This window comes from Melanerpes formicivorus, unplaced genomic scaffold (genome assembly GCF_026170545.1).
Source record: "Melanerpes formicivorus ecotype bairdi unplaced genomic scaffold, bMelFor1.0.p_v2 SCAF_75, whole genome shotgun sequence".
Lineage (NCBI taxonomy): Eukaryota > Metazoa > Chordata > Aves > Piciformes > Picidae > Melanerpes > Melanerpes formicivorus.
The window spans coordinates 2,852,191-2,868,670 of NW_027142427.1; the positions used below are offsets into that span (position 1 = coordinate 2,852,191).

General features: G+C 42.3%; 1 protein-coding gene across 4 annotated transcripts in view; it reads right to left on the reverse strand.

Annotated features, from left to right (window-relative positions):
* The window catches only part of FAF1 (Fas associated factor 1), a 189,686-nt gene that overhangs the window by 128,073 nt on the left and 45,133 nt on the right, over window positions 1-16,480 (reverse strand). For all 4 annotated transcript variants that reach the window (XM_068163852.1, XM_068163851.1, XM_068163850.1 and 1 more), the window contains 3 exons: window positions 11,234-11,442; window positions 7,308-7,399; window positions 6,346-6,434 (listed from right to left, as the gene is read on the reverse strand). In XM_068163852.1, coding sequence (XP_068019953.1) covers window positions 6,346-6,434; window positions 7,308-7,399; window positions 11,234-11,442 — 390 coding nt within the window. The remainder of the gene's footprint in view (window positions 1-6,345; window positions 6,435-7,307; window positions 7,400-11,233; window positions 11,443-16,480) is intronic.

Here is a 16,480-nt window from a genome sequence, read left to right on the forward strand (position 1 = left end):
TTACACAGAAATGCATTGGTCAACTGACCCCATCTTTTGAGCTCCTACATCAAAATTTCATGCAGTCTGAAGACCATAAGATGTGGACAATAGATGCTGGAAAGTCAACAGGAAGAGGAACTGATGGCACACCTGATGGGCAGTTTGTGACAATGACTTCCTACACATACCAATGCTCCTCTGCAGGATGGCATTGATTTGAATGTGTAGCTGCCAACCACTGATGTCAGTCCCCACCCACACTAATTTCATCCAGCAACTAGAGATGTAGGTTACCCAAAGTTATTTGTGCCAATAGAACTCTGCTTCCAAAATATACCGTGCCCTAAAAAATTGTGTTTTCAGCCAACAAGGCTATAATCAAATGTACAAAGCAAGTGTATTTAAAGGGGACTTTTCACTGACAGTAAGCTGAAGCTTACTTTTACCTCCTTTTAGGTGCACATAACTGTGTTGACTGACTTAGAACCCAGTGCATGTTTCTAAAAGGTTGGCTTCAGTGTCTGCAGTAGTCTCTTCTTCCTACAAACACAATCATTTGGCTCCAAGCTTCCAAATGAAACATCTGGGCCAAGCTCCAGGTCCCATTAAAGTCAAGATAGATTTTATTATTATTATTATTATTATTATTATTATTATTATTATTATTATTATTATTATTATTATTTTATTTCCCCACTGGTGCTATCAAAGTTTATTAATCTGATAATTAGTGGGAAAATAAATTCAAACTCCAGAAACAGGATTAAACTGGGCCATGCTTATCAGCACCATTTCCCCTCTCCTGCTACCCCCAGCTTTCAAAAGCATTTCTCATAGGTTATGTGCTGCCATTACATTTGGTTTTACCTCAGCTGAATGACTACACATGACTGCACAAGAGGCAAGGGGACTTGGTGTTTTTGGGCACCTATCTTCCATTAGAGGAACTGGACTCCAAAAAGAAAGTTGAAGATCAAACAAAAGAAAATAAACCTGAGCACAGTCATTGTGGTGAACAATTACAGCAAGAGACTTGGGCAACTTTAGGATTTTGTATGGATTGCCTACTTATTGGTTATATATAATCACTGCATAATCTATGTATTGGTTATCAGCACAGAGCCACAAAGATGATTAAGGGAGCAGAACATCTTCCTTATGAGGAAAAGCTGAGGGAGCTGGGTCTCTTTAGCCTGGAGGAGATGAGAGACCTGATTAATGTTTATAAAGATGTGATGGGCAGTGTCATGAAGATGGAGCCAGGCTCAGTGATGTCCAATGGCAGGACAAGAGGCAATGGGTGCAAGCTGGAGCATAGAAGGTTCCACATGAACCTAAGGAAAAACTTTTTCATTGTGAGGGTCACAGAACACTGAAACAGGTTGCCCAGAGAGGTTTTGGAATCTCCTACAGAGGCACTCGAAACCCACCTGGACACATTCCTGTGTGATCTACTCTAGGTGATCCTGCTCTGGCAAGGGGATTGGACTAGATAATCTTTTGAGGTCCCTTCCAACCCCTAACATTCTGTGACTATCACAATACACAGAAACTTCAGGGATGGAACAGCATTCAGCTGGGGCTGAAACTCTGCAGTAGGCAAACAAAAATGAGCCTTTGAAATGGGAATTTCAAGCATCAGAAGGTTCAAACTTTTTTTTTCCCCACCTCCTCCACTAAAATCAAACTATCAAAACTCAAGAGTCTGGAAGGAGTTTCTCCATTAGCTACTCCATCTGAATTCCAATACAGCACTATTCATAAACCAAGAGTAAGAATAGAAACAATACTTAGAAGTGCATACCACCAAATAATCATTTTAGGGAACAGTATCTGTTCAGCATACACAATGCTAAATTGTATTAGTATTCATATTTATTGCATTTTAACCTTCCAGTTTTACTGTTTTATCTATTCTGCTGTACCATTTAATATGCAGCATGGATGGGTTGTATCTATTGTTAAGTGATTGCCTTAATGCCTTAGATCCTGCTGCTTTCTAATAGTATTTTTCTTTGACATGTTAGTAATATTTTAAGTTTTGAAACCAAAAGTGTATCACAGAATGGTTTGGGTTAGAAGAGACCTTAAAGATCATCTAGTTTCAAACCCTGTGCTCCACCAACCACCAGCAAATGCTCCTTTTCATTTCAGTTCTGGAAGTTTTTATGAAACACATTCAGTATCTCTCTTTAGGCAATATCTTTCCCAGTCACATGGAAATTTCCCCCAAAACCCCTGAATTTTATATAAACAGGTATGACACAAGGTAATTAACATTTCCATTTTAAACTTACAGATTTATACAAGCTCATGTCAACAGAAGTCCAAATTTACTGTAATTACAGATTATTTACATTAAAACAAAATAAGAAATCAGTATGTAAATGTAATGTTTGTTGTAGCTAATGCAGCAGGAGGTGGTAGATTAGGTTCAAACAGCAATCAGTTAGCAAATCTGGCTAACATGTAAATGAGCAGAAGCCCTTTTGTTTACATTCTATTGCATTTTAAACTTCAGGATTTTTAAACTGTCTCATGAGCAGATGTGAAAATAAAACATTAATCTTACCATTCTTATTGAAGCTTTCAAAGTAACTAAAGCAAGGCACTGCTCCTGTCCAGCTAAATAGACAATGCTAATAATTGGAGTTGCAGGTTAGATGGTTCTTAATTAACACTCTGCTACAGTTGATAGCGTAGAAGGAGACACCACGCCACAATCACCACCACGCCTCTGCCACAATCTAACACACATACAGATGTTCAGCAATATATGGACCTGCTGGGTCAGAGATGGTGCTTTTTATTCCTATCCTGACAGATTATTACATTTCTTAAATTAGAATTGCTGAGCAAAAATACATTATTTGTAATAATTGCCGAGGTATGCACCTGGACAAATAAGCTTTTAACTGTTTTGAACCTTCCAGTGATTCACCAGCTGCAACAAAATATCAAAGACTTCCAGTTATTTAGTAAATAAATAGAAACTACAGCACACACATTAAAGTGACAACTGAAGAAAAAAAATTGAGAAGTGCCTCCCAGAATGTGCAACATAGAAAGGAGACACAATCAGGATGACCTAGCTCCATGCCCTGACTTGCACACCTAAGGTTTTGATGGTCCTCTCTGATATGTTCTCTAAAAAGCTTTCCCTGAACTGAGTACTGCCAGCTTTCAAGAAGCACCCATGGCAACAAAGGGAAAGAAAGTCATTCTGAGGAAGTGAAGAATCTAATCTGACAAAGCTGGTGTAAGAGATCTGTCCTCCCCTTGGATAATTAAATGATGGCCATTCTTTGTCACTTTTCTGAAGGAAATGGTTTTCTCACCCACCAGACCCACCAGTAACTTTGAACATATTCATGAGTTTCAAGGAGGTCTGACACTATTATGAACGTCTCAAAGTATAAAGCTACAGCTGGGTAGAGGAAAGGGACTCAAATTACTACCCATCTTAGTAAAAGGCAGCAATATAAGCATAGTATTTTTATATTCCAGCCAGCCAAAGATTATAGAACTACCGACAGCATATGATGTCTCCTTCCCTTCAATACTCCTTGGCTACCAGCTGGAGAACAGTCAAGTCAAGCTGACTGTCTGTGGAGGGGAAAACAAATGGCATAGATGCTGCAAAACACATGGGAAGAACTGGAAGCAGTGTCTGATGTAGGTAAGATCATGGTAAGCACAGAAGGAGAGGGCTGAGTTGCTGCAGCCACTGGGATGAGGCAGAAATTCATTAGAAAACAGGTTTCATTACACCCACAGCTCCCAGAACATGGTGTTATTGTTCTGGATATCATACACAGATAAGTATGGCTTTGCCAAATGAAATTGTGGAGCAGGGCATGTCACCCTACAGGTGGTATTTGACATTTAGATTTAATCTTTACACCTCAATTTACTAGCATGCAGTAGTAATTCACTGGGTTTCTATTACCTATAAAAGCTTTAGATGAATGAAGATACCCAAGGAGATTTTTGCTTGTGTAAACTGCAGGATCACTTTGCCATTACATTTAGATGCTGGTTTTAAGTCAGTTCTGGATTAAACCCATTCAGTCTGTCACAATAAACTTCAATGCCTAGGTACCAATAGGTTGGGAAAGGATGTTTCAGACGCTGCTCCCCCTCAGTGTCAAGAACAGGCACAAATTGCAGTTTCTCGAGCTGTGACCAGACTGCTCCTTTTAAGAAGGGCATATATATAAAATGTCATGTACTGAAATCTCAAGCTTTTCAAATATCACTTTCTGAAGATATTCAAATCACGACTATTTATCTCTAGTTCAAAATAGAAGGCATTTGAAGACGACGACAGATGAACTCAAAGTAAGAGGCAAAGTTCCTCAGCATCCATTAATAATAGATGTGAGCGTGGTGCTTTTAAAACTTGTGGGTAACAAACTAATCTGAATAATAACTGACCTAACAGTAGGCAGTAAACAGTGTAACTGGGTTTGGTACATTGCTTCAATTAATGTGTTTTGATCTGCACTGAGGTTTTAATTGGAGGCAAGCCTCCCCTTTCATCTAGAATTTATGACTTCAGGGAGATGATCCAGCCTTCAAATTATCCTTGTTTAAATAGCCACCAATTAATCATCCTTTGCTATCCTAAAGCTACCAACTTTATCTTAAAAATATCCAGAACTCATCTCCCCTATGAAACAAGTATAAACTCTAACAGTAACCACTGCTTTGATTTTTACTAGCAAGGAAAAGTCCTTTTAAACTATTCATCCAATAACTGTTTTTAAAGCAGTTGGTTGTTATATTTGTTTGGGGTTTATATAGTTTATTGTATAAACAACATTCTTCAGACCCAGGTTTTCTTTCCCCAATTGAGAACATTCATACTTCAATATACTGATACTTGGGTAGAAAATGTTGAAATTGCAAATGGATTTTATAACTAGCTAACTAACTAAACCAGACCTAGTAGTTTTCCACAGTATTTTCACTATCCCTTCAATTAGCTGCCTCAGTATTCACACAGAATGGCAGCTCCTGTTTGTGCATAAAGAGCACACATAGCTCAAATACATCTCACTGCCACTCTGCTCCCCCTGTTCCATTGTCACTATTTCCTAATACTTCTTTCCTTTATTATTTTTATAATTCATATCAGCATTCTTACTCCCTCCACAAACTCCACCGTGATGGGAACACGTTTTAGTAATAAAGTGCTTCCAGTCATTAGGAAAGCAGTTATTCATTTCTATAGCTTGTCAAATTTTCCTTCACCAGTACTATGACTGCATCTGTAGAATATTCTCTTATCGACTACAAGTGCAGAAAACTAACTCCCCCTGCAGCCAGCTTGCAGCCACTCCAGTTTACCACAAGATGTGACCCTTCCCTGCGCAGCCCCCTCGGAGCAGCGCGGCTCTGCCAGGACCAAGCACTGGGCACCCTCTAGCGACAACCCAACAAAATTCCTGGTTCCCTGGTACAGAGCACATCACTGCTCTGTCTTTGGAAAAGGCAAAGGAATCAGAGGAATTACAAATTGTTTTGTAACAGTAAAGATTCCATTTTCTATGAAAGGACACTTTTGGTTTTCAAACCTTAGCGATGTTCACTGATTTACAAACACCCACCATGAGCTTTTGTGTATTCAAGTCAGTGATAAGAGATGCCCTGTTTGGGTAGAGGAAGTTATTCAGCCTAAGTACATTTTAAAAAAATCCAAGAAGATATGCTAAAACAAAGCAGCAAAGTGCAGAAGGGAAATTCTGATCTGCTGTCAATAATTTATAACAGTTTGTATTAAATGAACCAACACAAAGAAAGTTTTGGGTTGGAGGGGACCTTTAAAGGTCAACCAGTGCAAGCCCTCTGCAGTAAGCAGGGATATCTTCAACACCAGGCTGCTCAGAGCCCAGTCCAACCTAGCCTGGAATGTTTACAGGGATGGGGCATCTACCACCTCTCTAGGCAAGCTGTACTTGTTTTGCCACCCTCACTGTAAACAATTTCTTCCTTATATCCCATCTAAATCTTCCCTCTTTTAGTTTGAAACCATTATGTCAAATGCAATAACCAACATAATGCATTCACTCACAACAGGTCAGCTCTCATTTCCATAGGGAATAAACTTCTCTCAAAGTCACCATATATTTGGGAGGTGTCAAATGCTGCACCTACCCAAGTGGTCCATGTACCACACCAAGGTTTTCAGAAACATAACCACCACCTTTTCAACAGTGAGGTGCTGAGGTAGCTCACCCCAGCACTTACTAAAGCAGTTTTGTATTTACTGATTGCATATTCCTGCAAAGATACACCTGGCTTCATAAAAAACATACAAAACCCAATCACCAAAGTAGAATTTATGGCCAAAAGACTTACCCAGAATGACTTGAAGAAGGAGGAGGCAGGTCAGGTGTAAGAACATAAAGACTATTATTTTTTGGCAAGTGTAGAGTTTTTAAAACAGTCTGAGGGAAGAAAAATCATTATAAATATAAACCATTCACCAATTCTGACATACTAGGGTTTTTTTTCATTTTAATTATTTATACTTATTTACAATACCACCAAATATTTTCTTTCATGATCTAACACTGTTAACTGCATAACATCCTTTCTGTATCACAGTATCACTAAGGTTGGAAGAGACCTCGAGGATCATCGAGTCCAACCTGTCTCCACAGACCTCATGACTAGACCATGGCACCAAGTGCCATGTCCAATCCCCTCTTGAACACCTCCAGGGATGGTGACTCCACCACCTCCCTGGGCAGCCCATTCCAATGACTAATGACTCTCTCGGTGAAGAACTTTCTCCTCACCTCGAGTCTAAACCTCCCCTGGTGCAGCTTGAGACTGTGTCCCCTTGTTCTGGTGCTGGTTGCCTGGGAGAAGAGACCAACCCCTTCCTGGCTACAACCACCTTTCAGGTATTTGTAGAGGGCAATGAGGTCCCCCCTGAGCCTCCTCTTCTCCAGGCTAAACAATCCCAGCTCCCTCAGCCTCTCCTCACAGGGCTGTGCTCAAGCCCTCTCCCCAGCCTTGTTGCCCTTCTCTGGACACGTTCAAGTGTTTCGATGTCCTTCTTAAACTGAGGGGCCCAGAACTGGACACAGTCACTGTAGGTGACTCCTGTGGACATATAAAACCAATACAAACTGAAGTGATTTGTACTAACTTTTTGGGCAATGTTTTAGTTTAAGAGCTCTCTGTATGCCACCTGAGACACCTAGCACTGTTTGAAACTCAACTCCTGCACTGTAATCCCCCCCCCCCCCCCCCAAGGATGCTTGGTTGGAAACTCTGGATTTAGTTAACTGAAAATACAGCTGAAAACTTACACTATCATCTACATCTCCAGTCTTCCACCCTTTTAATAGCATTTTGGATGCAGGAATCTGAAGTTCATTTTCTAGAATATGTTTGATATCTCCTAAAGGGAAAAAAAAAAAAAGACAGAAAGAAACATTACAAAATGTCCACACTTACTGCTTTATTCCCAAACAGGACTGAGTTACAGTTAAAGAAAAGAAGAAAAAGGTATCATTTACTATGAAAACCATTTTCAGTCTAGTTACTCTTGCAACATACACTTCAAACAGTAAAGGACAAATGAAGTTTGGGGGGGAAAAATAAAGAAAACAAACCAAAAAAATCACATAAAGCATGAATCATTGGAGAATCACATGAGGATCTGACAGTCTGGGTATGTGAGCAGGGCCACACTAGGTATACTAGACATCAACATGTTTGCAGATGCACGCTATCTGGAGCAAGGGACTTTGCCAGCGATAAAAAGGGTGCCTATTTTCCATATCCAATTCCATTATCAACAGTCCTGACCTAAAAAACCTGAAGTGTTCACACAATTTACCTGCTCTGACTGCTTTTTTAATGTTTTGCACATTTCAGTGCTGTCCTCTCCCTGAAGCTGTAACAGCCATAAAACAATTCAGGATGGAAGATACCTCAGGAGCTCATCTAACCCAAGCCCAGCTCAAAGTTTAGCCAAGGATTTGTCCAGCTGGCTCTTGAACATTTATGACAATGGAAGTTTGACAATTTCTCTGGTCAACCTTTTCCAGTATTTCAGCATTCTCACAACTAAAGAAAAAAGCAGAAAAGGTAATCCTTGTTATCTAATGGGAATTTTCTATGTTGTAAATTGTGTCCACTGCCTCTCATTTTATTGTCATGCACCTCCAAGAGGAGTCTGGCTCCACCTTCTCCATGTCCTCTCAGCAGGCAGTGGCAGACAGGGGTAAGGTCTCTGCCCCTCTGATGAGGCTGAAGAAACTCAGTTCTCTTTGCCTCTTCTCCCATGTTGCCATGTGCTTCAGTGTTGCTGGCCTCTGCTGGACTCACTGCAGAATGTCAACATCCTTTTTGTACTTGGGACCTCATAATTCAACACAGTGTTCCAGAAGCAGTCTTGCAAGGGCTGTCCAAGGGCCTCTAAACAGAAGTGCTGCACTCCAGAGTATCAGCCACTGTCTCTAACCTGGTATTCTTTGGAACTGGCCAAGAGCCCTCACTGTAACAAGCAGGTTTTCCATAAAGACACTAAGTAACACCAGTCTCAGGATCAATCCCTGAGGAACATCCCTAAACTAGTAACTTTGAGCCCAGTGGTCCAGGCAATAACCTACTTATTCTATTATCCCACTTATCCATTTCTTAGATTATTAGTAAGACTATAAAAATACTACAGCAGAGTATGTCAAAGGCCTTACTGAAGTCAGACTGACATCCACCATTGTCCCCTTGTCCATGGAGTGAACCATCAAATCATAAAAGGTAATTAACATTGATGAGCCACAACTTGCCCTTAGCAAATCTGTGCTGGCTGTTAGAAATAATCTTATTTCCATTCCTGTGCTCAAAAGGGCTTTGAAAAAGATTTTTCCCCATCATCTTCCCACAGACCAAGCTCACTACTGAACAGCAGGCTCATATTTTCCTCATGTTTTCACACCGATGTACTTACAGAAGCCCTTCTAATCTCTCAGTGGTTCCAGCTTCATTTAAGATTTGGTCTTCCTAACTCCAAACCTGCATATTCTGGCAACACCCAGAGCTCACCACTGTCTTCCACCTTCTGAGTACTTTCTTTTTGCATTTAGCTTAGTCAAAAATTCCTTGTTCTCTGGTGCTGACCTTCTGCTATGCTTGCTTCTCTTTCTGCATGTTGGAAGAAACTGTTCTTGTGCTTTGAAGAGGTTGCCCTTGAAGATCAACCAGCTCTCTAAGGCCCCTTTGCCCTCCAGGGCAGTCTTTCACAGGCTCCTGCCAAGCAGATGCCTGAAGAAGTCAAAAATCTTCTCTCCTGAAGCCCACAGTTGAAATTCTACTATTTTGCTCCCTTGCTTCTCTCAGGACTTTAAACACTAGGCTGGTTTCAATCTTTATGATGAGACACTGACAAAAGCTCTGCACTGACTGCCTTCTGCCCTACAGCTTAACCATTTGTATCTGAAAGAAGTAAATAAGAAAAAACTACAGTGCTACAACTGCGAAATTCAGACTGGATCAGACTTCTGAGTCTGCTTTGCACGGATGCAAGCCAGAGCAGGGGAAAACAAGCAACGCTCACCGTACTTTAAAGTAATCACCACTAGATGGCAACAGCCAATACTAAATCGGACGCTGAAAGGGCAAGGATGGGAAGTTTCCATTTCGAAATTTCATCACACACTTAAGGCTGCACCACTGAAAATTCCTTGGATCAACCATTTCTTTATGCAGTTCCTTATTTCGATCTGTCCAGAGACTAAAGATAAAAACTATTCTTCTCAGCAGAAGTAAATTAACTCATGGCTGGGGAACATAAAACATAGTATGCTCTCAATAAATATTTCTAACATGCTGTTACAAAACACATCAGTTTTAGGATGACAACAATAAAACTGAGAGAAGCAATCTTAATTTGTTTAAAAGAGACAAATAAAAATTGAGGAAGGAAGACAGCAATGATGATCTTCACACTGGAAATAATTCCTCTAATCTTGTCACTAATCCTGCACAGAAAGGGAGGCCAACAGATTCAGAAAGGAAGCACCAAGACTGTCTGCTTATTAGCAGATTGTACCTACACTAAACTAATCCCAAATTACATTTCCATGCCTCAACTTCATCAGTAGCCTCCCTTTTGCTTCTGAAGAAAATTCATACAAAAGATAGATTTCCAAATATATATACATATCATAGTATCAAGTCAGGGTTGGAAGGGACCACAAGGATCAGCTAGTTCCAACCCCCCTGCCATGGGCAGGGACACCCCACACTAGATCAGGCTGGCCAGAGCCTCATCCAGCCAGGTCTTAAATACCTCCAAGGATGGGGCCTCAACCACCTCCCTGGACAACCCATTCCAGGGCTTCACCACTCTCATGGGGAAGAACTTCCTCCTCACATCCAGCCTGAATCTCCCCACCTCCAGCTTCATTCCATTTCCCATAGTCCTATCACTACCTGAGAAGTCCTCCCCCAGCCCTTCTGTAGGCCCCCTTCAGATACTGGAAGGCCACAATTAGGTCACCTTGGAGCCTTCTGTTCTCCAGACTGAACAGCCCCAACTCCTTCAGTCTGTCCTCATAGGAGAGGTGCTCCAGCCCTCTGATCATCCTCATGGCCCTTCTCTGGACACCTTCCAGCACATCCATATCCCTCTTGTAATAGGGGCTCCAGAACCGGACACAGAGACTGGTGGGGTCTCACTAGAGCTGAGTAGAGGGGAAGAATCACCTCCCTTGCCCTGATGGCCACACTTCTCCTGCTGCAGCCCAGGATCTGATTGGCTTTCTGGGCTGCAAGTGCACACTGAGAGCTCCTGTTGAGCTTCTCCTCCACCATCACTCCCAAGTCTCTCTCCTCAGGGCTGCTTTCCAGCCAGTCCCTGCCCAGCCTGTATTTGTGCCTGGGATTGCCTCAACCCAGATGCAGAACCCTGCACTTGCTCTTGTTGAACCTCATAAAGTTGGGTTGTGCCCACCTCTCCAGCCTGTCAAGGTCCAATATTGACAGAACACTAACCTTTCCAATGGATTAGTGAAATTTTAATTTTTATTTATTTTTTTTAACGTCCAAAGAGATTTGAAAATGGTTAGCAGCTGTCAGGGCTGCATTTTCTGGGGGGGTTTCTTCTATTTATTTGAGGGGCTTTGTTTTGCTTTGCTTTCTTTAGGATCTGGATTTTTGGAGTTGGGTGTTTTTTTTTGTTTGTTTTTCTTACCACAGCAGGTTTCACTTTATTTCTGCAAGTCCTTACCAACTGTGGCGCTGTCTTCAAGTACTACATCCACATTTCTGTCTCTGTACTCAACCCTGAAGTCAAGCATTCGAGGCTGTCTTTCCACTATTTGTCTAGATGGCACTACGTGGCGAAATGCTGAGGATGAGGAAGGAGTTGAAGAAGCTGCTGTAGAATGACTTGTGGGGCCGTATGCTGGTCCATGTAAAGTCTCCCCGCCGTACTCACTGAAAGATACACAGAAAAGGTTTAGAGCATCTCAGTATACTTAACTAAAATTTAGCAAGGCAAAAGGAACAGTATCACAGTATAACTAAGTTTGAAAGAGACCGAGGATCATCGAGTCCAACCTGTCACCACAGACCTCATGACTAGACCATGGCACCGAGTGCCACGTCCAATCCCCTCTTGAACACCTCCAGGGATGGGGACTCCACCACCTCCCTGGGCAGCACATTCCAATGACAAACGACTCGCTCGGTGAAGAACTTTCTCCTCACCTCCACGCTAAACCTCCCCTGGCGCAGCTTGAGACTGTGTCCCCTTGTTCTGGTGCTGATTGCCTGGGAGAAGAGACCAACCCCTTCCCGGCTACAACCACCTTTCAGGTAGTTGTAGAGGGCAATGAGGTCACCCCTCAGCCTCCTCTTCTCCAGGCTAAGCAACCCCAGCTCCCTCAGCCTCTCCTCACAGGGCATGTGCTCGAGGCCTCTCACCAGCCTTGTTGCCCTTCTCTGGACACGTTCGAGTGTTTCGATGTCCTTCTTATACTGAGTGGCCCAGAACTGGACACAGGACTCAAGGTGCAGCCTAACCAATGCAGAGTACAGGTGCACAATGACTTCCCTGCTCCTGCTGGCCACACTATTCCTATTCACTTAACTACAGTTCACAGCACACACCGCTTTCTGATCTGAAAATATTATTTTATTAATAATCAGAAAGTGACATACTAGCAATATTAACATTTCAGGGACTCAGGGATGCTATAGGAGAACAGCTTACAAACTTGCTGACAAAAAAAAAAAAGGCATCTAAGCAATTATTTCAGTCTGAAGTTCACTATGTAATTAATACCAGATTTATCTTCGAGAAGAGGATTATTTCCTGTTCCAGAAGTGCTGTGACCATATAAAAATTGGCACCATAGCAACAACCAGCTTTCTACATCACAGGGCTGGTATCAAATGGAAATGAGAATTAAGAAATGAAGCTTAAAATATTGCACATGGATTTGTAATTTCCAGCACCAAGACAGTGGAAAACAAGTCAGATACAGAAATATTTATGTATGGAAAACAAGTATCATACATCAGATCATAGAATGGTTTGTGTGGAAGGGACCTTAAAAAATGTGTAGTTCCAATACCCCTCTAGTTCCAATACCCCTGGCATAGGCAAGGACACCTTCCCCTAGACCAGGTTGCTCAAAGCCCTGCCTAATCTGACCTTGAACACTTCCAGGTGGTCCATAACTTTCCTGGTAAACCTGTTCCAGTGTCTCACCACCCTGACTGTAAAGAATATCTTCCTAATCTCCTTTCTTCCAGTTCCAATGTATTTCCCCTCCTTCTATCACTACAAGCCCTTGTTAAGAAGTCCCTCCCCAGCTTTCCTGTAGGCCTGCGTCTGGTACTGGTAGGCCACCACAAAGTAATGAGGTATATCATGCAAAAAAAACCAAACCCAACAACACCAACCAACCAAAAAAACCCCAAAACAAAACACCAAACAAAAAAACCAGAAGTACCATAGCAATGCAATGCTGAATTCTAGCTTGTCTTTAAGTTAAAAAGATCTTTCAACCCTCCTGGACAGTCATATGAAGTTGTCTCCATGTGTCCAAGGATACATACAACAGAACAAGAGGACACCGTCTCAAGCTGCACTAGGGGAGGTTTAGGCTGGATGTTAGGAGGAAGTTCTTCACAGAAAGAGAAACTGGCCCTTGGGATGTGCTGCCCAGGGAGGTGGTGGAGTCACCATCACTGGAAGTGTTTAAGAAGAGCCTGGCTGAGGCACTTGGTGCCGTGGTTTAGTTGGCCATGAGGCGCTGGGTGATAGGTTGGACTTGATGATCTCGAAGGTCTTTTCCAACCTGGTTAATTCTATTTTATTCTAGTCACTATAGGTCAGAATTAATTGGTAAACCCTCGCTATCCAGAAGCATTTAATTTTTCCCCAGTGAGCCACGCCACTAAAAGCATGTAACTGGGGTTAGAAAAAAAAGATAACAAACCACAAAATTTAAGGAACATTACAATAGGCCAAAAAAAAAACCTATCATGCACAGAAATTGAACATGAAAAGCAAGAAACTTCATTGGGTAAGCCTAGAGCTGAGCCTTGGGGATGGCCTTACTGAGAAGATTATCTGTCCTGGGCAGCTACAGAGTATTACGATGGAGGATGCAAGCTAATAAATTGTGTACTTGGAAGAAGGGAAGCTGAGCAAAGGAAGATTTTGGAAATGCTGAGATGAAAGCTGTCTCATTTCCATTCTTTAACAGAACTTAGATGAAAAATATCCTGAAGATACCACAAGATCTCTCAATGGAAATGCTGCTTACAGCAAGTCAGGTCTGTCACTTCAAGGAAGCCTGAACTTAAGAAAGCCTAAGTGTGGATGGGATGTCACAGAAGTGCAGAAACTACACACAGCTATCACAAATCCCATCATTGTGCATTCTACATCTGAAAAGGGAAAAACATGTTTTGTTTGTAAAACAAAACAAGGGCCTCCTTCACTTCTCGCATCAGCAGGCTCAGAAGATGAATTCCCAGCTACAAAAGACACATACTCAATGGCCTATGCTCAAAAGTCATAGATCTACTTCAGAGGTCTAAAGAGTAGAGGAAATAGTCCTACTTTCAGGATTTAAAAGTATAAATACTGAGTGATATGGTATTGTCTTAATTCATAATTGGCCATTGGATTTAAGTACTACAAACATTTTGTTAACAGACCAAAGAAGCAAAGAATATCCTGATTATGTTGAATGTATCCAGAGAAGGACAACAAGGCTGGGGAGAGGTCTGGAGCACAAGTCCTATGAGGAGAAGCTGAGGGAGCTGGGGGTGCTTAGCCTGGAGAAGAGGAGGCTCAGGGGAGACCTTACTGCTCTCTACAACTACCTGAAGGGAGGCTGTAGCCAGGTGGGGGTTGGTCTCTTCTCCCAGGCAACCAGCACCAGAACAAGAGCATATAAGTCTCAAGCTGCACCAGGGGAGGTTTAGGCTTGAGGTGAGGAAGAAATTCTTCCCAGCAAGAGAGATTGGCCCTTGGGATGTGCTGCCCAGGGAGGTGGTGGAGTCCCCATTCCTGGAGATGTTCAAGAAAGGATTGGATGTGGCACTTGGAGCCATGGTTTGGTTGGTCATGAGGTGTTGGGTAATAGGTTGGACTGGATGATCTCTGAGCTCTTTTCCAACCTTATTGATTCTATGATTCTAGGATCAAGACTACATTTTTTTGGTTTTGTTTTGGCTTTTTTAAAATAGCATAACTGAATTATAAACCAAAACCTATTTTATTTTCCCCTCTCAATAAATTAGCTTACTTCTAGACCAGTTATATCATTCCTATTGATTCCACCACAAAAGGCTCTTTACATATCTGACTGGTAACCTCTAATGGAGCATAAAAAGCCTCACATCGGTAAAATAAGCCTCAGCGGAAAACCACTGGAAATGAGGCTTCTGAGCCTCCTTCCATTGGAAGGGAAACAAAAAAAGGAATAAAAGAAAAAAAATGTATCTGAGATATATTTACTCTCTAACCATTTCTAAATAAAAATAATCTGTGTGGAAGCAAGCTGTAAGTGGACACTGGACCAGGTTGCTTTAAGAGCCTGGTATAACTTCATTCCGCCCCTGTATACTGTACTGGTTAGGCCGCACCTCGAGTACTGTGTCCAGTTCTGGGCCCCTCAGTTTAGGAAGGATGTTGACTTGCTGGAATGAGTCCAGAGAAGAGCAACAAAGTTGGTGAGGGGTTTGGAACACAAGCCCTATGAGGAGAGACTGAGGGAGCTGGGGTTGCTCAGCCTGGAGAAGAGGAGACTCAGGGGTGACCTTATCACTCTCTACAACTACCTGAAGGGAGGTTGTAGACAGGCAGATGATAGTCTCTTCTCCCAGGCACCCAGTACCAGAACAAGAGGACACAGTCTCAGGCTGCGCCAGGGGAGGTTCAGGTTGGATGTTAGGAAGAAGTTCTATACAGAAAGAGTGATTGAGCATTGGAATGGGCTGCCTGGGGAGGTGGTGGAGTCGCCGTCATTGAAGGTGTTCAGGAGACTTGATGGGGTGCTTGGTGCCATGGGTTAGCTGTTTGGGTGGGTTGGATTGGTTGATGGGTTGGACACGATGATCTTGAAGGTCTCTTCCAACCTGGTTTGGTTTATTCTAATAAAGGTTTATTCTAACTACTTCCTAGCTCCTTCCTACTGACCAAATCCCCAATCAAAAATTGACTCTGTTTAATGATAGCTTTAGTAAATATTGACAGAGATGCCAAAACACCACTTTACCTACATTATGTATCTTTTAAAATCATTAACATAAACTTTTTTTAACAAGAATACATTGTACATTTTTCTAAACAAAATTCTAAATGCTATTTTGCTGTCTCGAGTAGCTCAATTCCTGCTCTGCTTGGTTTCAGTTGCCTCCTCAGCACTTAAGAGCTGATGCTTCAGTGACTTCAAGATACCCTTACATCAGTGTGCAAGCCAAAAGTTAATTCAGAAGTTGAAAGGAAATCAGTAAAGCTACTTTTAGAAGGGAGCAATCTTCGCAGTATCACTAAGGTTGGAAGAGACCTCGAGGATCATCGAGTCCAATCTGTCTCCACAGACCTCATGACTAGACCATGGCACCAAGTGCCACGTCCAATCTCCTCTTGAACACCTCCAGGGATGGTGACTCCATCACCTCCCCAGGCAGCACATTTCAATGACGAATGACTCTCTCAGTGAAGAACTTTCTCCTCACCTCGAGTCTAAACCTCCCCTGGCACAGCCTGAGACTGTGTCCTCTTGTTCTGGTGCTGGTTGCCTGGGAGAAGAGACCAACCCCTTCCTGGCTACAACCACTTTTCAGGTAGTTGTAGAGCGCAATGAGGTGCCCCCTGAGCCTCCTCTTCTCCAGGCTAAACAATCCCAGCTCCCTCATCCTCTCCTCGTAGGGCTTGTGCTCAAGGCCTCTCACCAGCTTTGTTGCCCTTACTTTATCTAACACACTATGTGCTGCCTGCAATTCAATA